The following is a 23,959-nucleotide window of genomic DNA, read 5'->3' on the forward strand; positions in this document are numbered from 1 at the left end:
AGATTTAAGCATAGGCACCCAAGAGGAGAAGGACCAAAGTGTCCCCCAAGACAGAAGAAGAAAAAAAAAGAAATAAAAGAGTACAAGAATAGAAAGAAAAAATAATAATAATGGGAGGGTGTGGCTGATACTCTTTTAGAATACTGGAATATTAATAAATACCTGCTGAATAGGATTATCTCAAGAGTTGGACACTGAAAGCATTAATATGGAGTTGCAGTAGCACAGTGGCAAATAGACCCAAAATATGTACGTTTTGGAAAAGAGAAATGACACTGTTGAATTATTTGACTTGTATTTGAGTAATCCAACTCACAAGGGAATTGTCAAAGTCCTAATCTCTTCTTTATTGCCATTGATTAACTATTCCTGTTATTTACATACAGAGGAACATCTTCAGTTGTGAAGTCAATAGGAAAGGACAATTAATCGAGGCAAATTTTACATATGGCAATATTTACAGAAAGCCAACATATACAAACAGATGCAGAAACTATTGGCACATAATGATGACATACAATGATAAAGGAGTGAACACATAGTGCACACCTTTTGCACTGCTACACACAAATCAAACCGTACCTTTTTTTAATGGAATGAAAACAGATGCAAATTTACAACTCATATCTATCAATCTCTTTGATTCTATTACCAACAGAGAATATTAGTACTAATATGCTTCATGATTTGGCCTAAATCTGATAAATCAAAACCTGTGCAATAAAAAATTGCAGTAACATAAAAGTACCTCACTGGGGGGGTGGGGGGTAGGGACTGTACAAAACAAGGAAAATTAAACCTTGAGGTTTTCATAATTTTGCCTTATGGTAACTTATTGTCAAGTAAATCATTAACTATTACATAGCAAACTTTACAGTAGTTAGCAACTGTGACTAGCTCAACTAAATCTGTATTCACAAGATTGAAATTAATGCCCATGAAAATAAAATTTCAGAGGTTAGTTTGCCCCTCCAGCGTTACAGGCATGTGTTGCCACATGCAAAACAATAATTCTAATGTATCACACATAGATGGAATGTTGAAACTAACCACAGCAATCAAGATTAACTTCTTTGAATTCTAACAAAGTCATCCTACTGTTCTAATCAGGTTTGGACTTTTTGTGTAGTGGCAATGACCAAAGCTGACTGCATTGAGTTGGCCTGGAGCAAGGCCATGTTCATCCCACCCTGTGCCGCAGTAACACTACAAGCAGGGCTGACTAGCATCTGAGCTTCTTAAGTTTGCCCAGTTAGTAAGGGGGGGCTTGTATTCCACCTGCAATATAATTTAAGGATGTCAGGTTCAAAACTACAACTACTAAAAATGATCAATAAGCACTATTACCTTTGACTCTTTGAAAGAGGAAACTACAGAATGGGAGCTCTCTTGTCTTCTCACTTCATCCCATTTAATCACCTATGAAACACATGGGATCACAGTGGCAATGTTGAACCGCCTATTACATTGAGGATCAGGAAGAGGTTGAGTTAAAGAAATAGCAGAGAACAAATACCAGGGGACAGGAAAAGGAAGGATTGCATCAGTATAAAAGTGTAATTATTATAGGAGGGGAGGTTATAAATTATTGACATGATGTATGGCTCTGTTCTGTAGGGGCATCAATACCCAAATACAAAGGGAGGAGCAGTTTTAATGGACTGGCTGGTGAGATTGTTTACTGCATGCTTAAGTGAGGGAAGTGTGCCAGTGGACTGGAGGAGTGTATGTGTAGTTCCACTATACAAAGGAAAGTATAGTTGGTACAGTATATGGATGGTGTATACAAAGAGGATTGGGAGGGGAATAGAGGGAGTAATTGGAGAAGAGTATTGTGAGTTCAGGAGAGAAAGTGGGTGCACAGATTCCATTTTTGTAGCAAGGCAGATATGCAAGAAGGTCCTGGCAAACAGAAGGATGTCTTCTGGGCTTAAGGATTTGGAGAAGGTGCATGATTGGGTTGACAAACACTGGGGTGTGTGTTGTGGGTGTATGGGATAGAAGTCTGATGAAAAAAACTTCGATGTGAGTAGTAGGGAATGAAGAATAGATGGTTTAAGGCAAAGGTAGGACTGTGCCTGTATAATGTTACCAAGATTGTTCAACATGTACGTGGATGGAGTGATGGTGGAGGTAAATGTGACTGTAATGGTCAAGGGTTTGGACCTGATGAGAGGAAATGGGAGGTAAACCAGTAGGTTGCAGATGATACTGAGCTTGCAGCAGTTGAAGGAGAGACTAATGTAGTCTGTGGCAGAATTTGGAAGGGTAAGAGGAGAAAGCTGAATATAAATATGTACAAACACAAGATGATAAGATGTACAAAGGTTGAGGGTGACAGAAGGCTGGAGGTGAACTTAAAAGCAAAGGCTGGAGGAAAGAGAGCTAAAAATATTTAAGGTAATGTGTAGCAAGAAATGGAGGAATGGGGGTGGAGTTAAAGGGGTTTAAATATCTAGGGTCATATATAGCAAGAAATGGAAGAGTGGGGGTGGAGGTTAAATTACAGAGGAGGTAAGTAACTTATGGGGGAACAAATGTTGTGAACAATAAGTAACTAGAGAAGAAGGTTAGACAGTGAGTAAATCAGCTTCAATTGTTAGCCTCTGCTGTGAAGATGCTGTCTTGCTGCACTGCGTCCAACCTTAGCAGTGGACTGGGGACAAAGATGACAAGGATATTTTAAGAGCTTTTGTGGCATCCCAACTAAAGGTGAACAAATGCAACATGTGTTTTTACACATGTTTTAGTGTATTGTGCCTGTGTCTATCTATTTAAGCAAAGATGTGTTGTGGGAGAGTAGAGATAGGCTGTGTTATATTTATAAGTAATATGTTGCAGGATTTTTTTTTCCCCTATGATGTATGTGGGGATGGAATGGATGGGAGTGGATTTTATGCCTTTGTTTTTTGCTACCTCCCTTGTAAGAGGGAAAGCCTTTGGTATATACAAGTTGAAAGGGAGGGGCAAGTGTGAGTTTAGGAGTGTCATTGGGAGGTTCTCAGGAGTGAAGAGGGGATGAGGGGGAGAAGGGGTGGCTATACTAGTAAGTGAAGAGATAGGTAAGAGTGTAGTGGAGTGGAAGGAGGTTTCTTCAAGGTTGATATGGATGAAGGTGAATCTAGGAAGGGAGATGTGGGTTTTTGTAAGCGCACATGGGCCTGGTAGTGAGAAGAGTGTAGAGGAAAGGGAAGCTTTTTGGATGGAAGTACATAGAAGGATTAGGGAGAAATGTCAATGTATTGGTATTAGGAGACCTTAATGTTAGGGTAGGAAATGAACCAATAGATGGAGTGGTTGGGAAGTGTGGAGTTCCAGGAAGAATTGTAGTGGAGAGTTGATGGAGATGTGTCTAGAGTTGATGATACCAAATACAGTGTTTAGAAAGAAAGTCAAGCATAAGTACGCATGGGAGAGGGTGGTGGATGGAAGGGTGGTAGATAGAGCATTAATGGACTATGTAGTGGTAGATAGGAGTATAATAGGAAGAGTTAAGGATGTACATGTTCTAAGGGGAGAGAGTGGGGGAACATCAGATATTTTTTTGGTGGAAGGTTGAGAGAGGAGGATATGTGGTGAAAGAGGAAAATGACAGAAGGTAGGGAGGTGCTTAGAGTGAACTGCTTAAATGAGAAAGAAAAGGAAATGGAGTACCAGAGGCTAAGAGAGGAGTGGTAGGAAGTGAACAATAGAGTATAACTAGGAGTGGAGGAGGAATGGGGATGGTTCAAGGAGAAAGTCACAAGGTGTGCAAAGATGGTGTGTGGAACAAGGAGGATGAAAGGAAGTAGAAGGAAGGGTAGTGAGTGGTGGGATGAGGAAGCAAAGAAGGTTGTAGGAGAGAACAAGCAAGCTTTCACAGATTGGTTACAAAATATAATGGAATCATATGAGAGGTACAATGAAAAGAGAAGTAAAGCATAAGATAAAGGAGGCAAAGAGGAGAGCAGATGTGAAATGGTTTAAGATTATGACAGAAAATTTTGAAAGTAATAAAAGATGTTTTGGAAGGAAACTAAGAGAGGAAGAGGAGGTGAGAAGAACAGGTAAAAGGTGCAGATGGAGAAATAATGGAAGAGAAGGCAGTGAGAGGAAGATGGACAAAGTATTTTAGGGAGTTGCTAAATGTGAAGAAGGATAAGTAGTTGCAGTGGGAAGTGCTAAGAAAATGACTGTAATGAGTGAGGAAAATGGAGATATAAGGAATTATGAAGTGAAGGCAGCTGTTAAGATGATGAGATGTCATGCAGAATGTCTGAAAAAAGGAGGTACAGTGATGATGGACTGGCTGGTTAAGTTATTTAATGTTTGTGAGAAGGTAGAGTGCCAGAGGACTGGAGGAGTGCCTGTATAGTTCCAAAGGGACCAGCTTGTTAAGTGTAGTTGGGAAGGCTTATTGGATGGTCTTGATTGAGAGGATCAGGAGAAGAGGGAGTAATTGGTTACGAACAGTGTGGGTTTCGGTCAGGTTGGGGTTGCATGGATCAGATTTTTGTGGTAAGGAAGGTATGTGAAACAGCTTTAGGAAATGGTTAGGATGTTTTTTTGGGCTTTTATGGATTTGGAAAAGGCTTATGACAAGGTAGGCAGGAAGGCACTGTGGGAGGTGTTGCAGATATATGGGATAGGAGGAAAGCTTTCAAGAGCAGTCAAGAGTTTTTACGAGAGTAGTAGAGCTTATGTTAGGATTAGAAATGGAGAGAGTGAGTGGTTTGAGGTAAAGGTGGGACTTCGTCAGGGATGTATTTTGTCACCCTGGCTGTTCAATTTATACATGGATGGTGTGGGTCAGGAGGTGAATGCAAGGGTGGTGGGTCAGGGATTGAAGACGGTTAAAGAAAATGGAGAAAAATGGGAGATAAACCAGTTGTTGTTTGCTGACATCACCGTGCTTGTAGCTGGATCAGAGGGATTGAGGAAGTTAGTGACAGAGTTTGGGAAGGTGTGGGAAAGAAGGAAGTTGATGATAAATGTGGATAAATGTAAGGTGATGAGATGTACAAGGGGAAAAAGTGGCAGCAGACTGGAAGTGAATATTAAGGGAGAGACTGGAGAAAATGAATAGTTTTAGATATTTGGGAGCAAACGTGGCAGGAAAGGGAGGAGTGGGGGTGGAGGTAGAATGTAGATTGAGAGAAGTGATTAAATGCCTTGGAGGATTACATACATACATATACCAAAGGCTTTTTCCCCCTTACAAGGGAGGTAGTCAAAAAGAAAAAGGCATAAAAACCATTCCCACCCATTCCATCCCTAATACACTCCACTACCCTCTTATCTTGGCACCTCCTGGATGATGGGTCATCCCTGCATCTTGTCCACTGCCCTGGTTCTGAGGCAGTGTCGGAAGACATAGCACATCCACAGCAAGGCCGCTTCATTAAATTGGCGACCCCCCTCATGCAGAAAAGGATAAGACGGGGAGAAATCCCTTCTCACACATACTACCTCACCCCCCATCCCCCCACCCATTCCACCTCATGCATCGTAACATCATCCATATACAACCATTCTCCATTCACCCGTCTTCTGTCCTCTCTCGTCCTTCCTCAACAGACATTCCCCTCTTCCCCAAAGCCCCTTTCACCCCATCCATCCATCTCATCCTAGGTTGCCCTCTCATGTTCACTTCCTCCACATCTGCCTTCCATACCTCTTTTACTAGTCTTTCTTCACTCATTCTTTCCATGTGTCCAAACCATCCCAATACTCTTTCATCCACCCTATCTCCCAACTCCCTTACCACCCCTGTTCTCCTCCTCATCTCCTCATTTCTCACTCTATCCAGCCTAGTAACCCCTATCATACTTCTCAGACACTTCATCTCAAACACATTCAAACTCCTTCTCTCTTCCTCTCTTATGTTCCATGTTTCTGCCCCATATAGTGCTGTTGGCACAATCATTCCTTCATACAATCTCCTCTTAGCATCCATTCCCAAATGTCTATTCCTCATTACACTTTTTAATCCACCAAAGCATTTACTTGCTTCTCTCAATCTACATGCTACCTCCACCTCCACTCCACCCTTTCCTGCAACATTCACACCCAAGTATCTAAAACTATCCACTTCCTCCAGTCTCTCTCCCTTGATACTCACTTCCAGTCTGCTGCCACTTTTACCCCTTGTACATCTCATCACCTTACTTTTACTCACATTTATCTTCAACTTTCTTCTTTCACACACTCTCCCAAACTATTACCAATTTCCTCAATCCCTGCTCTGATCCTGCTACAAGCACAGTGTCGTCTGCAAACAGCAACTGGCTCACCTCCCACTTTTCTCCATTTTCTTTAAACATCTCAAGTCCTTGACCCACCACCCCATCCATGTATAAGTTGAACAGCCAGGGCGACATAATGCATCCCTGACAAAGTCCCACCTTTACCTCAAACCACTCACTCTCTACATTTCTAATTCTGACATATGCTCTACTACTCTCGTAAAAATTCTTAACAGCTCCTAGAAGCTTTCCTCCTATCACGTATATCTGCAAGACCTCCCACAGTGCCTTCCTGTCAACCTTGTCATAAGCCTTTTCCAGATCCATAAAATACCCCCAAAAAAATTCCTTACCTTTTCCTATAGCTTTCTCACATATCTGTCTTACCACAAAAATCTGATCTACACAACCTCTACCTGTCCTAAATCCACATTGCTCCTCGCCAATTACTCCCTCTGTTCCTCTTCTAATCCTCTCAATCAAGATCCTCCCATAAGCCTTCCCAACTACACTTAACAAGCTAATCCCTCTGAAACTACTACACTCACACTTGTCCCCTTTTCCCTTGTAAAGTGGAACTATACAGGCACTCCTTCAGTCCTCTGGCACTCTACCCTCTCTCAAGCAAACACTAAATAACCTCACCAACCAGTCCACCATCACTGTACCTCCTTTTTTTAGACATTCTGCAGGGCATCCATCCAGACCAGGTGCCTTACCTGGCTGGACAGTGTGAGAAACGAGGTGAGGAGGAGAACATGGATGGGAAGGGAGTTGGGAGATAGGGTTGATGAAAGAGTATTGGGATGATTTGGACAAATGGAAAGAATGAGTGAAGAAAGATTAGTAAAAGAGGTGTGGAAGGCAGAGGTGGAAGGAGTGAACATGAGGGGGCAGCCTAGGATAAGATGGATGGATGGGATAAAATAGGCATTGGGAAAGAGGGGAATGTCTGTTGAGGAAGGCGGGAGAGGACAGAAGATAGGGGTGAATGGAGAATGGTTGTGTATGGATGATGCTGTGATGCATGAGGGGGTGTGGGTGGGGGATGGGCTGTGAGTGAGTATATGTGAAAAATAAATTGATGTAGCCCGAAGGGATTTCTCCCTGTCTTCTCCTTTTTTTTGCATGAGGGGATAGAGGGGGGGATGGGTTGCCAATTTAATGAAGCAGCCTTGCTGTGGATGTGCTGTGTCTTACAACACTGCTTCTGACCCAGGGCAGTGGGCAAGATGCAGGGATGACCCGTCATCCAGGAGGTGCCAAGATAAAAGGGAGGGAAAGGGGTGGATGGGAGTGGAGTATGTTGGGGATAGAATGGGTGGGAGTGGTTTTTATGACTTTGTTTTTTGGCTACCTCCCTTGTAAGGGGGAAAAAGCCTTTGTTATATGTACGCATATGTATTATCTAGAAGCCAAGAAAAGAGGGAAGGAGGGGTGGTGAATGGAAGTGGAGTATGTGGGGATGAAATGGGTGGGAGTGGATTTATTATGCCTTTGACTGTGGCTACCTCCCTTGTAAGGGGGAAAAAGCCCTTGGTATATGTATGTATGATTAAGGTGATAGAGGCAAAAACAATTTGGTGTAGAGTGGGTGTATGATTTGATTTGGTCATCTGCCTTTACGGGAGAATGGACTTTTTGATATGTATGTATATGTGCCTCAACTTAAGTAATGTATTGGGATGGTATGGACATAGAAAGACTGAGTGATGGAAGATTAACAAAAGAGGTCTGGAAACCAGAGGTGGATAGAGTGAACTTGAGGGGACAACCAAGGATAAAATAGATGGGATGAAAGGAGCTTTACACACAAGGGGGAATGAATGTTGAACAAGGAAGGGAAAAGGCAGGGGATAGGGGTGATTGGAGAATGGCTGTGTATGGATGATACTTTGATGCAGCCCAAAGGGTTCTCCCAGTCTATACTTTCTGCACCGGGGGACAGAGAGGGGAGGTTGCCCATTAAGTGATGTTGCTTTACTATAGATGTACAGACGCTCCTCAACTTACGTTTTAGTTACGTTCCGAACGGCCGAACGTAAGTTGTTACTGTACTATACATCGGTAAATTCTATTACCGTATCTTATAAAACACCCCTAAATCATTAATTAAACACATAACATTGTAAAATAATAACATTAATTTCAAATAGATTAAATTCAAGCAACATAAATTGAGATGGTGGAGGAGGAGGAGGAGGCAAGGCATTTTCAGTTTGTCGTCTGCGCAATGTAAACAATGGACGCAGCGTCGTGCGCAAGTATCGTTTGAACTACGGAGAGTGCGGTAAACTAAAAAATTAACTCAATTTATTTATTTTTTTTACCGTCAGTTCAAACGTAAAATCGAAAAAACGTAAAACGAATGAACGTAAGTAGAGGAGCGTCTGTACTGTGTTTTGCTGTATTGTTCTGACCTGCAGTGGGCAGAGGAAAGGGATGACCTTTCATCCACAAGGAGATGAGATGAGAAGGTAACAAGGGTGGTGGCTGGAGTAGAATGGGTGGGAGTGGATGCATGACTTTGACTTGGCTGACTACCTTATATGGGGGAAGAACCCCTTGCTATATAGATAGATATGTATATATGATGCAAGCCATGGTCATGAACAGATGTGAGGGTTCCAAAGGTACTGAATAATGTTACATTTTTAGCATTGTAGCATGTTATTCTACAGGTACTTGGTTTCTAGACTGGTCCCAGGATCACAGAATATAGAATCAAAGAATGCAAAAAGATAAAGATAAACTGGTGAAAATAATTAATGCAACATACAATCTTAAGGAATTCAACACATGAAATACAAAACCTACACTTTCTGGGCTGTTTTCTGTAACAAAATTTAATACTGATGATAACTACAAAATAATGCTTGATAACTAAAAATGAACTACACTTTGAAATAATCAACCTGGAGGGAAGCAAGCAAACTGTAACTGATAGCATAAATTTCTACATTATAGTATTTGCATGAAATATCTAAAGCACCATGTCAAGCAATGTTCACATACATAACAAAGAAGATATGATGTTTATCGTATTCTAAGTGATGGCGCTTCAAAACACTTCTTTATTATGTATGGAACAACTGATCACAGCACAGAGCAACACACTTATTGCAGAATTCCTTGAATAACCATTGAAACCAGAGTATCTTACACAATGTTCTTAAACTAAATGTGAAGAGTACCCCTTCTTTCCAAACTGGCAAGACCACCTATGCTTGTTGTTGATACCCATAATCAATATCTTGATTTTCAAATTCCCCTTCAGTACCTGTTTGGTCCTGCTGTTGCTGCTGCTGTGGCTGTCCTGCAAAGGGTGGCTGTGAGTAGCCTCCATCAGGATCTGCAGCATCAGGATAACTATTGTATCCAGCCATGTTACTGGGATCTGCTTCATAACTTGGTGCAAAGGCTTGGTCTGCCCCCTGCTTGTATCGCATGAAAGCAAGATAAGCTAGGGCTCCCTGAAATATAAAATGAACAAGTATGTAAATGAAACAAGTACATTATACTAAACAATATATGCCCACCCTACAACTGTCAAACCCACATCAAAAAACCTAATAGTTCTCTCTCCTATCTTGTTCCTTGTGGATGAAGGGTCATTCCTATCCTACACCACACTGCTCACATCAAATGCAATGCAGCAAGGCACAACACCTCCATAAGCAGGGTATGACAGTCAGAAGTGGTTTACCTCAACTACTTGATTATGCAGTGCACCCCCTTGTCCACTCAAAAAATATACAGAAAGGCTTGCATGGATATTTCTCTTCAGAATTAATTAGTGCACAAAGAGAGAGGAGAGAGAAAGTGGATTATATTATACACTTACCCAGCTGAAGATTGAGAAGAAAGAGAATGCAATGGCTGCCTGCATGTTGTTGGTTCCCACAGTAGGAGATTTTTTAACCCGACTCCACTGGTTGGTCAAGTAACAAAACCCAACAAAGTACAGGAAAGCCCAAAAGCCTGTAACAACGAAAGTATGTATTGGAAACTCCTTGCCTATAAAGAAATTACATAAATTTTCAATTCACAACACATTTCATAAGATCATACCTTAATTTAAAGCTACCTCTTGAAATAGTTATATTCACTATCAATTACAAATTTTACCTTCATTTTAACATTTACTAATCCCTTTTGCCCAATACTCACTCATACTCATCCAGCTATATAAAATCTCTTTTTGAGTAAGTCATGGACCAACCCAGTGGCTATGGCTAGATCCTGAAGATTGAGGGTATTTTGCAAGAGAAATTTGAGGCTGCAGATTGAGATTTTCTCAATATTAGGTCACTGGTATGTACATACCTAATAGTTGTACACAAAAAAGGAGCAATGTTCATTGGGACCTGTCTCATATTCTCTAATTTTCTAACATACTTAATCTATATCTTTGAGTTCCAATTATCACATTTAGATTTGAACTCGTGTTTTGTTTGAGCTTGGGCTATATCACCTTCTAAGCTATTCCACATATTTATATATCAATATGGAAAACTGGATTTCTTCACATCCTTTCGACATGTGGACTTACTTATCTCACTCCCATTACCTCTTAAAGCCCTCCCATCTTTACTCAGAACTCTTTTACCAATGCAAGCTATCCCCTTTAGTGACCTGAACACTGTAATCATGTCACCTCTTTCTTTTCAATCTTTCAGTTGGTAGACCTACTACCTTTAGTCTTTCCTCATATGGTTTATCTACCAGGCTGGGGATCAGTTTAGTTGCTGCCCTTTGTATTCTCTTAACCTTGCTTATATCCTTCACTCTGTGTGGGGACCATACTACAGACACATATTCCAATCTTGGGTGTATCAGGGTTTCGATAAGTTTTTCATCATCTCTTCATCCATATAATGGAATGCCACTTTAATCTTCTGCAGTAGTCCATGTCTCTCCCACAATCCTGCTGATATGTCTGTCAGGTAACAGGTCTTTTATCAACACTCCCAAGTATTTTTCCTGTTAAGCTTTTGTAATGTATTGATTTCCCAAGGAATAGTTTAAGGATGGCTTTTTGCCACTAATGCCCATTTCTTCACATCCTTTCGACATGTGGACTTACTTATCTCACTCCCATTACCTCTTAAAGCCCTCCCATCTTTACTCAGAACTCTTTTACCAATGCAAGCTATCCCCTTTAGTGACCTGAACACTGTAATCATGTCACCTCTTTCTTTTCAATCTTTCAGTTGGTAGACCTACTACCTTTAGTCTTTCCTCATATGGTTTATCTACCAGGCTGGGGATCAGTTTAGTTGCTGCCCTTTGTATTCTCTCAATCTTGCTTATATCCTTCACTCTGTGTGGGGACCATACTACTGATGCATATTCCAGTCTTGGGTGTATCAGGGTTTCAATGATTTTTTTTTTTCATCATCTCTTCATCCATATAATGGAATGCCACTTTAATCTTCTGCAGTAGTCCATGTTTCTCCCACAATCCTGCTGATATGTCTGTCAGGTTGTCTTTTATCAATACTCCCAAGTCTTTCTCCTCTTTTGCTTTTGTAATGTGTTCACTTCCCAAGGAATAGTTTAAGGATGGCCTTTTGCCAATACTGCCCATTTCCAGTGCTCGACACCAAAGCACTACAAATGTAGATTTTAACTTCAAGCTTCCAGCAGAAATATTAACTCATTCTGCTGTTCAAAATTCCTTAAAAACAAGCTTATACCAAATTTTTATTAATTACAAGATTTGAACTTCTCACCTGAGAAACCGAGGTCAGCCATAACATATCGTTTTCTGGTTTTGATGGATGACATCTGTTCAAAGAGGAACTCTCCAACAATAAAACCAATGGCGGCAAGGAAGGCAATAACTGAAATGCCAACTCCATAATTACAGGCATTGGGGTCTTCATTATAAAGGCAAACCTCCTTGCCTAATTTATCTTTCTGCCATCCTTGTGAAGATATGCAGCCAAATACAATGATAGAGAAGAGCTGAAAAAAATGGAAATGGAAACATGTATTAATATATTTCAGATTTCTATGAAAAAAGGACAACAAATACATTCACCATACTCATCAAACATTTAAATTTCTCCTATCCACCTAACTTGAATCCCAAGGCTCTGTCCCAGTGTTGTATGCACAATCACCTGTTAATATAATCTTGTCTTTGCATCCCCATAATGATACCTCATAAGCATTGCTTTAAACCTGTACATTACAATTAGGTAAATACACACACAACTTTAAAAAAATGAATACTCAATTGTTAAACAAAAAAAAAAGAGATAGAGATAGGGTACTAAGGCAGGGTGAAAAAGAATCAAGTATACTAGTCTATCTATAAATGAGGGTTGATCAAAAAGTAATGACAGTGAGCCTATATACTTTGACAATACAGAGGCAAGTCCAAACAATGACCTACATTCTTTCAAACTACTCCAACCTCCTGCGCCACTTCATGCAGTAGTCACTGTACTCAAGATGCCAATATACCTCGTAGCTCTGAACTGACTGCTAGTGCCAGGTCTTGGATTCAATGAAACTGCTTCCATGAAATCACACCCTTGATGTTTGGAAACAACCAAAAGTCACTGGGAGCAAGGTCAGGTGAGTAGGGTGGGTAAGAAAGAAGAGTAATGCCCTGCTGCTCCAGGAACTGTACAGTCAGGCACGCTTTGTGGGGTGCAACAATGTCATGGTGCAACAAAAGGTGCAATCATTGGTTCATTGGTGCAGATTTGCCCTGATGTTCCAGTGTAGTAGAGGGCTGTGATAGTAGACTGTTCAGGCATCACATCCATGCACATTGGTACTTGAGAATTGAAGAAGATGGTGAAAAGGCACTTTCTGCTGCAAAATCCCTCCTTCCCAATCTGAGGTCAAGGCTCTTCATTACTCAACCACACCATGTTGGACTGCTTGTCTCTGGTGGTGAAGAGAGAAATCCAACATTCATATCTGGTAGCAACATCTGAGAACCATTTTGGACCATTTGGCTCAAATTCAGCCACCCAGAGATGACAAATCTGCACCCATTTGCTCTTCTGCTCTGCTGTCAGCAAATGAGGTATCCATTGTGCACACTTCTTCCTCAGCTTTAAGTGTTCATGTACAATGTCATGTGCAATCCCATGATTGACACCAAGCTTCAAGGATAAGAATCAAAGGGTAATAGTTGGATCTTCATCAATGGTGGCCTAGGCATGGACCGCTGTTGCTTCGGTCACTGATATCTGGGGGCATCCAGACTGATGACTCTTCCAGCCAAGTTTTTCCAGCTTCAAAGGCTCTAATCCACTGGGAAACCATTTCTAGTGATGGAGTAGACTTGGGGAAAAACTTGCAATAATTCCTCTTTGCTTTATTTTCGAAGTTTCCACCTAGTGAAAGTGTAGAACCTCCAGCCTTCTTTAGAGAAATCTATGGTTCCTGTTAGAGAGCAAAACCAACAGACACACACAGTGCAATGAAAAAATGTAACCCAAATAAGTGGCAACAAGTGCAAAAGTGTCATGACAGGCAACACTCTATGCCCTTCACTCCCCTTTCTCCCAGCCCTCATGGTCTCTCTGCCATGTGTCCGTCATTACTTTTTGATCACCCATCGTACCAAGGGCTTTTCCCCCCCTCACAAGGGAGATAGCCAAGTCAAAAGGCATGAACCCACTCCCACTCATTCCATTCCCATACATTACCTTTTCCTCCCTCTCATCATAGCTCCTCATGGATGACAGGTCATTCCTGTACCCTGCCCACTGCCCTGGGTCTGAAGCAATGCAGCAAGACACAGCACATCCACAGCAAGGCCACTTCATTTAATCAGCATCTGTGGTATTGGCTGCATGTTGTTGTGCAGTATAAATTGCACAGCAATATGCAGCTGATACTTTAGGGATTATATGGGGTACCCCTTAGGACTGGAGCCACACATTTTGTATATGTTAGAGGTAATCTCTAATAGAGAAATTATGCTACTTTACTGTACTGCAACTATTCCTCTGTTTTGCTGCCCCCTCCCCTCTTAGTATTGTCCTGTGCCACTTCTTTGAGTATATATTTCCAATTTTGCCTGTCACCTGAGGTGTAGGAAGAAAGAATACTGCCAGGGGTTTTCCCATTCAGGTTGTAAAGGCGATAAAGGGATGGAGCAATGGGGCTAGGCATCCTGCTTTCTGTTGCTCTAAGGGGTATATTCCTATGAGAAGTCAAGCCAAGCATACTAGTACACCAAGGAAAGTTATTTCAGGATGATGAAGGTAAAAGACAGATCATACTAAAAGCATATGAAACAAGATGTGTGTACAGTTTGAAATGAAAAGTTTTGGTTAGCTTTTCAGCAGGAAGAGACAGAGAGAGAAGTGGGGGGGAGGGGAGATACTGAAGAACCTTGACATGTATACTGGAGAAATACGACAAGACCATCAACCCTAATGTTTTCAAAACTTCCCTAAACAGTGAAGATTCTCTGAGTCTACCAAGAAAGAGGCAGGCACCATGACTGTCTCAATGTGAGTGAGAATGAGACATTTCATTACTTTGCAAACCAGTATCACTTTCAAGCATAGCATTCAAGCAGCTTACCTACAAGGCTTCCATTTTTGTTTTTTACAGGATGTCCTTGTTGACAGCTACCTTTATGCCTATGTATACAAGCCCTATCCTTCTTTCTTCATGTGAATCTATAACTGTCACACTTGCAAAGTTGATCTTCTATGCATGATCCTTTTGTTTTAAATCCAAATTGTTTTTCAATCCTATTTCTTCTACACATTTCCCCCTATTTTGTTCTATCCTTACTTCACCAGCACAGAGTCCAAGAGCAGAAGGATTGAACCAGTTTCTTTATTTGTCAAGGTATCAATTTTGGGTTCGTTACCAAAATTATGGTAAAATCATGGAATCAACCAACATTAAATTTTCATGAATAGTGGGCAATTGTCCTTCTATGATCTTACCGATTTTCTGGGAATAATTGAGGTCAAAGTCACTGAATTTTTATTATGATTTTTTTACATCACTATAGGAAAACATGTATCTGGCCTTGAGTTCATTCAACAGGTCAAACTCAAGGTCTTGCATATTCAGAAGACTGAATAGAAAAATGTCTACTAATACTGGATCAGAAGAAGTCATATAAGGGCAGTCACTTGACAAAGAACTGTGACCTTGAGTGACCTTGAAACGTCAAACATGATTTAGGACTTTAAACTAGAAACAGTTGTACATAGATGTTTACTATTATCAACACATATGTTGTATGTACCTAATCTACCTATCTAATGAAGAGCAAAAGAGCACCTAGAAGAAAAGATGGAGATAGAAAAAAAAAAAAAAAAAAAAAAAAAAAAAAGGTGTGTGTGTGCGTGGGGGGTGGTGGTGGAAATTTATATCTTAAAATCCTTGAGGTACTTTGTCTTACCCCATCTGAGGTATTTGCTGCATGTTATTGTGACTAAGTAGCATGCAGCTGATACTTTAGGATCTATATGGGATGCCCCTATGGACCAGAGCCACACATCATTTTGTCTGTGATAAAGGAAATTTCTGTTCATAGAGAAATGATGATACTTTATACTGTGACTGTCCCTCCGTTATGCTGTCCCTACACCCCTTGTTACTGCCCTGTACCATTTCTCTGAATGTTCATTTCCTTTTTTTTTTTTTTTTTTGCCTAACCCTGTGGTGGGGAAAAGAATACTGCCACCAAGTATTCCTACTGGAGTCATACGAGGCAACAAAAAATGGGACTGGGATAGGATTAGGCATCCATCTCTCTGTAGCCCCAAAAGGGACATTCCTAAAAAAAAGTAAAGGCATAAGAGTCTAGAAGTTTTCCAACCAGTACTCTAAAGTTTGGGTCTTTTAATGTGCATGGATGTGGCACAGATGAGAGTAAATGGGAAGAGATAGGCAGTATGTTTGTGAGAAAAAAGATGGATGTGTTGGCAGTGAGGTAAACTAAGTTGAGAGGGAGGGGTGAGTGTGAGTTTGGGAGTGGTTGGGAGGTTCTCAGGAGTGAAGAGAGGACGAGGAAGAGAAGGGGTGGTTATACTAGTATGTGAAGTGATAGATAAATGTGTGGTGGAGTGGATGAAGGTGAAACTGGGAAGGGAGATGTGGGTTTTTGTAAGTGCATATGGGCCTGGTAGTGAGAAGAGTGTAGAGGAAAGGGAGGCTTTTTGGATGGATTTAAATGAGTGCATAGAGGGATTAGGGAGAAATGTCAATGTAGTGGTATTGGGAGACCTTAATGTTAGGGTACAAAATGAACCAACAGATGAGTGGTTGGGAAGTGTGGAGTTCCAGGAAAAACTCAAAGTGGAGAGTTGATGGTGGAGATGTGTCTAGAAAGAGTTGATGATAGCAAATACAGTGTTTATGAAGAAAGTCAAGCATAAGTACACATGGGAGAGGGTGGTGGATTACAGGGTGGTAGAGCATTAATGGACTATATAGTGGTAACCTGGAGTACAGCAGGAAGAGGTAACGATGTACATGTTCTAAGGGGAGAGAGTGGGGGAATATCAGATAATTTTTTGGTGTAAGGTGAGTTGAGAGTGAAGGATAGATGGAGAAAGAGGAAAAGGACACAAGGTAAGGAGGTACTTAGAGTGAACTGCTTAATTGAGAAAGAAAAGGGAAAGGAGTAAAAGAAAAAGCTGAGAGAGGGATGGGAGGGAGTAAAGGATGGAGTAGAACTAGGAGTGGAGGATGAATAGGGATGATTCAATGAGGGAGTCACAAAGTGTGCAAAGATGGTGTGTGGAACAAGGAGGATGGGAGGAAATAGAAGGAAGGGTAGTGAGTGGTGGGGTGAGGAAGCAAAAAAGGTTGTAGAAGAGAAGCAAGCTTTCACAGATTGGTTACAAAATAGGATGAGGGAATCATATGAGACAGAGAAAATGAAGAGAATTAAGCACAAGATAAAAGAGGCAAAGAGGAGAGCAGATGTGAAATGGGGTAAGAATATGACAGGAAATTTTGAAAGTAATAAAAAGATGTTTTGGAAAGAAATTAAGAAAGGAAGAGGAGGTGCAGATGGAGAGGTGATAATGGAAGAGAAGGCAGTGAGAGGAAGATGGGCAGAGTATTTTAGGGAGATGTTAAATGTGAAGGAGGATAGGGAGAGAAAGGTAGTTGCTGGGGGAAGCATTAAGAAAATGAAAGTGATGAGTAAGGAAAATGGAGGATAAATAAGGAAAGATGAAGTGAAGGCAGTTGTTAAGATGATGAGAGCAGGTAAGGCACCTGGGTTCGATGAATGTCATGCAGAATGTCTGAAGAAAGGAGGAACAATGATGATGTCCTGGCTAGTGAAGTTATTTAATGTTTGTTTAAGAGCGGTAGAGTGTTGGAGGACCGGAGGAGTGCCTGTATAGTTCCACTTAACAAGGGAAAGGGGGACAAGTGTGAGTGTAGTAGTTTCAGAGGGATCAGCTTGTTAAGTGTAGTTGGGAAGGCTTATGGGAGGGTCATAATTGAGAAGAACAGTGTGGGTTTAGGACAGGTAGGGGTTCTGTGGATCAGATTTTTGTGGTAAGATAGATGCATGAGAAAGCTATAGGAAAAGGTAAGGATGTTTTTTGGGCTTTTAAGGATTTGGAAAAGGCTTAAGACAGGGTAGACTGGAAGGCATATATTGCAGATATATGGGATAGGAGGAAAGCTTTTAAGAGTAGTCAAGATTTTTTATGAGAGTAGTAGAGCTTGTGTTAGGATTAGAAATGAAGAGAGCAGTTTGAGGTAAAGGTGGGACTTTGTCAGGGATGTGTTACGTCACCCTGGCTGTTCAATTTATACATGGATGGGGTGGTGCAAGAGGTAAATACAAGGGTAGTGGGTCAGGGAATGAAGATGGTTAAAGAAAATGGAGAAAAGTGGGAGATTAGCCAGTTGTTGTTTGCTGACAACACTGTACTTGTAGCAGGATCAGAGAAGGGATTAAGGAACTTAGTGACAGAGTTTGGGAAGGTGTGCGAAAGAAGGAAATTGAAGATAAATGTTGGTAAAATCAATGTGATGAGATGTACAAGGGAGCAAGTGGCAGCGGACTGGAAGTGAGTATCAAGGGAGAGAGACTGGTGGAAGTGGATAGTTTTAGATAATTGGGTATGAATATGGCAGGAATGGGAGGAGTGGAGGTGGAGGTAAAATATAGATTGAGAGAAGCGAGTAAATGTCTTGGGGGGATTAAAGGTGTAATGAGAAATATACATTTGGGAATGGATGCCAAGAGACTGTATGGAGTGATTGTGTTGACAGCACTGTATGGGGCAGAAACATGGAATATAAGAGAGGAGGAGTTTGAATGTGTTTGAGATAAGGTGTCTGAGAAGTATGATAGGGGTTACTAGACTGGATAGAGTGAGAAATGAGGTGAGGAAAACAGGGGTGAAAAGGGAGTGGGAGGTTAGGGTTGATGAAGGAGTATTGGGATGGTTTGGACACATGGAAAGAATGAGTGAAGAAAGACTAGTAAAAGGTGTGGAAGGCAGAGGTGGAAGGAGTGAACATGAGGGGGCGATCTAGGATGAGATGGATGGATGGGGTAAAAGGGCATTACAAAAGAGAGGAATGTCTGTTGAGGAAGGATGGGATAGGACAGAAGAGGTGAATGGAGAATGGTCATGTATTGATAATGCTGTGATACATGAGGGGGAGTGGGTGGGGGATGGGGGGTGAGGGAGTATGTGTGAGAAATAGATTGATGCATCCTGAAGGGATTTCACCCAGTCTTCTTTTCTGCATGAGGGGACAGAGAGGGGGGTATCCCCAATTTAATGAAGCAGCCTTCCTGTGGATGTGCTGTCTTGTGACACTGCTTCTGACCCAGGGCAATGGGCAAGATGCAGGGATGACCTGTCATCCAGGAAATGCCAAGATAAGAGAGGGAAGAGGGTGAAGGGGAGTGGAGTATGCTGGGGATGGAATGGGTGGGAGTGGTTTTATGCCTTTGCTTTACAAAGGATTACAAAGGCGGAGCATGCCGACAGGAGACCTTTTGGTCCATATCTAGGTCGGATGTGAAAAAAATCATAATAAAATAATAAATAAAAACTATAATAATGTAAATAACAAATAAAATACATAAATAAATGCATAGGTATAGTTAAATAATAAACAAACAGGTAAATAGTAAATAATAATAAACTGACATATAACTAATAATAAATGAAAATCAGACAGACAAATGATGATAAAACAAAAACAAACATAAAATAAATTATAATCATTAAAGCATCTTGCTTAAGTGTTTATCTAAATGATTCTTAAAGCTTCAAACTGAACTACATTGCACTACCTGTGCAGGAAGTTTATTCCATTCATTAACTACACGGTTGGCAAAGTTGTTTCTACCTACTTCCAAATTAAATCTATTTCCGGACAGTTTGAGACCATTGTTTCTTGTCTGATTCTCATTCAATGTGAAAATTTTGTCACTTTTGATGTCAACTCCCTTTAAAATCTTAAAGACCTGTATCAAGTCACCTCTGAGTCTACACTTTTTTAGGGAAAACAGATTCTTGGCTACCTCCTTTGTAAGGGGGAAAAAGCCTTTGGTATATGTATGTACTTTGTCTTTCTCATTTTAACCCCTATAACTTGTTATTACTATCCCACCACAAGCAAAGATAACTTGCCAATTTTGACTCCTTTCACTGTCCTGAACACAACAATGATGTCACCTGTCTATTTTTTATGAGTGGAGATCCGGTTTTTCTTACCTGTCCTTATAAGGAACAAGTGTGAGTGGGTACATGCCTTGGCAGGCTACCTTCCTTATAAGGGGGATGAGGTCTTTGGTATATATAGTCCTTATATGGTATCTGCTAGACTGAGGATAATTTTGGTTGTGATCCTTTATATTTCCTTGACCTTACATTATCTTTTGTGTGATGGACATAACTGCTGCATATTCGAACCTGGGAAGGATCGCGTCTTCTATGAATTTTCTCATCTTCTGTCCATGAAGTGAAACACCATTCATGTTCACCAACAGTTTGTAAATCTAAGAAATTTGTTAGTGCTTATTAGATGACAAATAATTTTGTGGTCATTCTCTTTTGCTCTTGTAATTATTTAATTTCCCACTAAGTAAACCATTGATGATCTCTTTATAATCTTGCCCATTTCCAATATCTTGCTTTTCTTTGCAATAAAAATGATTGTCCATAACTGGCTCCAATTGTATTTTTTTTAACTTACATACATACATATACCAAGCCTTTTTCCCCCTTACAAGGGAGGTACCCAAAAAGGAAAAGGCATAAAATCATTCCCACCCATTCCAACCCTAAATACACTCCACACCCCCTACACCCTCCCTCTTATCTTAGCACCTCCCGGATGATAGGTCATCCCTGCACCTTGTCCACTGCCCTGGGTCAGAAGCTGTGTTGCCAGACACAGCACATCCACAGCAAGGCTGCTTCATTAAATTGGCGACCCCCCCCCCACTCTCCATCCCCCCATGCATAAAAGGAGAAGACGGGGAGAAATCCCTTTGGGCTGCGTCAAATTTTGCTCACACATACTACCTCACCCCCCATTCCACCTCATGCATCATAACATCATCCATATACAACCATTCTCCATTCACCCGTCTTCTGTCCTCTCTCGTCCTTCCTCAACAGACATTCTCCTCTTCCCCAAAGCCCCCTTCACCCCATCCATCCACCTCATCATAGGACATCCCCTCATGTTCACTCCCTCCACATCTGCCTTCTATACCTCTTTTACTAGTCTTTCTTCACTCATTCTTTCCATGTGTCCAAACCATCCTAATACTCTTTCATCAACCCTATCTCCCAACTCCCTTTCCACCCCTGTTCTCCTCCTCACCTCCTCATTTCTCACTCTATCTAACCTAGTAACCCCGATCATACTTCTCAGACACCTCATCTCAAACACATTCAAACTCCTTCTCTCTTATGTTCCATGTTTCTGCCCCATACAGTGCTGTTGGCACAATCACTCCTTCATATAGTCTCCTATTAGCACCCATTCCCAAATGTCTATTCCTCATTACACTCTTCAATCCACCAAGGCATTTACTTGCTTCTCTCAATCTACATTCTACCTCCACCTTTTCCTGCCACATTTGCACCCAAGTATCTAAAACTATCCACTTCCTCCAGTTGCTCTCCCTTTATGCTCACTTCCAGTCTACTGCCACTTTCACCCATTGTACATCTCATCACCTTACTTTTACCCACATTTATCTTTAGCTTTCTTCTTTTTACCCACATTTATCTTTAGCTTTCTTCTATCACATACTCTCCCAAACTCTGTCACCAACTTCCTCAATCCCTCAATTGTATTAATCTCTTTAATATGAGACAAATACTTGTACACACATTATGGTGTCTGATGTATGATGATGCAGCACAGTATGTGTATTTTAAAATATGAAGTTACAGCTGTAATACTTATTCTCTTTCACCCTGAATGTTGATAACCACAGAAAATGCAATCAAGCCAGTTCACAGAATATGGGGGTCACTTAGCTACAACTACAAAATAAATATGATCAGGATGCCAACTCCAGCATCCTTGTATGCTTACTCATGCAACATAACAGATGTCGGTGTCATTGTATGACAAGGGTTAATCTTCTATTAAGTAGTTGTTATGGTCTGTGATTGTGATTTACCAGCACTTTTATCCTCATGGGCAACCTTGTGCCACTATTGTATATTATCTTAAAATTCACATATTGGTTAGTCAAGGGTCTTACAGTTTGGAAAGAATTCACAATTTATGTAGGGAGTTGTTGAGGGATAATTGACATACTGATGGTTCATTGTTGTTTGAAGGGTTAAACGAGAAAAGAGGTGGCTATTACAGATTTGTATTTTAGTTAAAATTGGACATTATAGCAGTACATATGGTTCTGTGGGGGAGCTTTCCATTGGCAGGAGAGAATGTCCTGTTCTTAGGTGCAATAGTACAGTTTCAAAATATTGGCTATGTCGATGTAAGGACAGCCACAGATATACATGGGGCTTGGTTCCATTTTGGTGGTTTGTTAGGTCTCGTTTCCTAGCATCCTTGCTGCATGTTTAGTTCTAAGGACCAAGACTGGGTAGTAGTTTGTTAATGGTGCTGGGGTGGTGTTGGAAGAGGTAGTTGCAGCCTTTCAAGACACCTTGTTAGCTTGTTCATTGCTGAGTATGCCAACATAATATGGTACCCAACAAAGTACATACATCAAAACTGGATGAAGATCTGGAATATCTATGAATGGGTTTTGTGGACCAGTAAATGGTGCTGGGATGGGAATTTCTTCAAGGGTACTTTGTTTTGTGAATCTGAGATGGTTACATAGGGTGACCACAAGGGTGTGTGTGTGTGGGGGGGGGGGTTGTGGCTAATATATAGGATGATGAGGATGGTGAATAGTTTAGCAGTGAAGTCTATTCCATTCATTGACCACCCTACTGGTAAACCAGTTCTTGCCTATTTGCTTCTTAAATCTAAATTTGTCCAATTTAAATGCATGACTGCGAGTCCTGCCCTGTTGTCTTAATATGGTGACCTTGTTTGCACCACCCTTGTCAAAGCCTTTGATCCACTTGAACACCTCTATTAGATCACCCTGCACTCTGTGTCTTTCCATATAGAGTAAGTTAAGCTGCCAAAGTCTGTACTTGTAAGGTAAATTTATGAGCCCATGTATCATTTGGGTCATTCTCCTCTATACTGATTCTACTGAAATGGAGATGAAAACTGTACCACACAGTCAAGGATGGGTCTAATGCCAGATAGTTCGATAATTACCTCTGCACTTTTATTTATAATTGTCCTGGCAATGAAACCTAATGGTCTGTCAGCTCTATTCCTGGTGCTAATGCACTGTCTCCTGGATTTAAGGTCAGGACTCACTAAAACTCCCAAGTCTCTCTCGTACCCAGTATTCTCTAAAAAGTCTTATCTATGCTATACCTGCTTTCTGGGTTGTGTAAACCTACATTTAACACATCGCACTTTGAGATATTGAAATCCATTTGCCACTTCACTGACCATGTGAAGAATTTGTTAAGATCCTCCTGTAGAATCTCGGCATCTATTGACCTAATTAGGCATCCTATTTAAGTGTCATCTGTAAACTAACATCACTATTAATCCCATTGTCAAAGTGATTTATATAATAATAAACAATAAGGGACCCAAAACTGAGCCCTAGGGAAATTCACTAGAAATCCTCCTCCTTTGGATTTTACACCATTTATGGTGACCCACTGTTTTCTGTCACTAATCCAAGATCTAATCCATTCAAACACTTTCCCTCCTATGCCATGGGCTTTGACTGAAGTGATTTCTAATTCTATTAGCTATTACTGATTCAAGCATTTTACCTATAAATGATTGGCCCGTAGTTGCATATAGATGATTTATCTCCTTTTCTGAAAACAGGAACAATGTTTGCCTGCCCCCAAGCAATAGACAATAATCCAGAGTCTACACTTATTAAATATTTCTGTTAACTGGTTGTAGATTTCAAATTTACACACTATATGCACTCTCAAAAAAAGTTTGTCTAGACCCAGGAGTTTTGTAGCTTTAAATCTATCAATCTTTTTGACTACTACCTTACTAATTCTGATGTTAGTCTACTTCCTTCATCTGTTGGAATAACATCCATTGATGCAAATGTTAACAGCTGATGAGCAAGTGAATAGGATGAAAATTCCTTTTGGATTACTTCAGTTGGTATTTGGCTTTTTGTGGCTAAGGTGAGGCGGTGGTGCACT

The 23,959-nt window shown here is 40.8% G+C and overlaps 1 protein-coding gene across 2 annotated transcripts in view; it reads right to left on the minus strand.

Moving 5' to 3' along the window:
- Positions 1–278: 278 nt before the first annotated feature.
- Syngr (synaptogyrin) overlaps positions 279–23,959 on the minus strand; it is a 28,390-nt gene continuing 4,709 nt past the window's right edge. Inside the window, exons 1-5 of one of the 2 annotated variants that reach the window (XM_076187173.1) lie at positions 13,901–14,063; positions 11,960–12,194; positions 10,069–10,205; positions 9,505–9,697; positions 279–1,278 (exon numbers count right to left, since the gene is read on the minus strand). In XM_076187173.1, the coding sequence (XP_076043288.1) occupies positions 1,253–1,278; positions 9,505–9,697; positions 10,069–10,205; positions 11,960–12,194; positions 13,901–14,020 (711 nt within the window). In that variant the 5' untranslated portion in view covers positions 14,021–14,063 and the 3' untranslated portion in view covers positions 279–1,252. Of the gene's footprint in view, positions 1,279–9,504; positions 9,698–10,068; positions 10,206–11,959; positions 12,195–13,900; positions 14,064–23,959 lie in introns of those variants that run through there. The other variant, XM_076187174.1, reaches the window with a different exon arrangement.

This window comes from Oratosquilla oratoria, chromosome 6 (assembly GCF_046742065.1).
Source record: "Oratosquilla oratoria isolate Oo_2021 chromosome 6, ASM4674206v1, whole genome shotgun sequence".
In the NCBI taxonomy this organism is placed as follows: Eukaryota; Metazoa; Arthropoda; class Malacostraca; order Stomatopoda; family Squillidae; genus Oratosquilla; species Oratosquilla oratoria.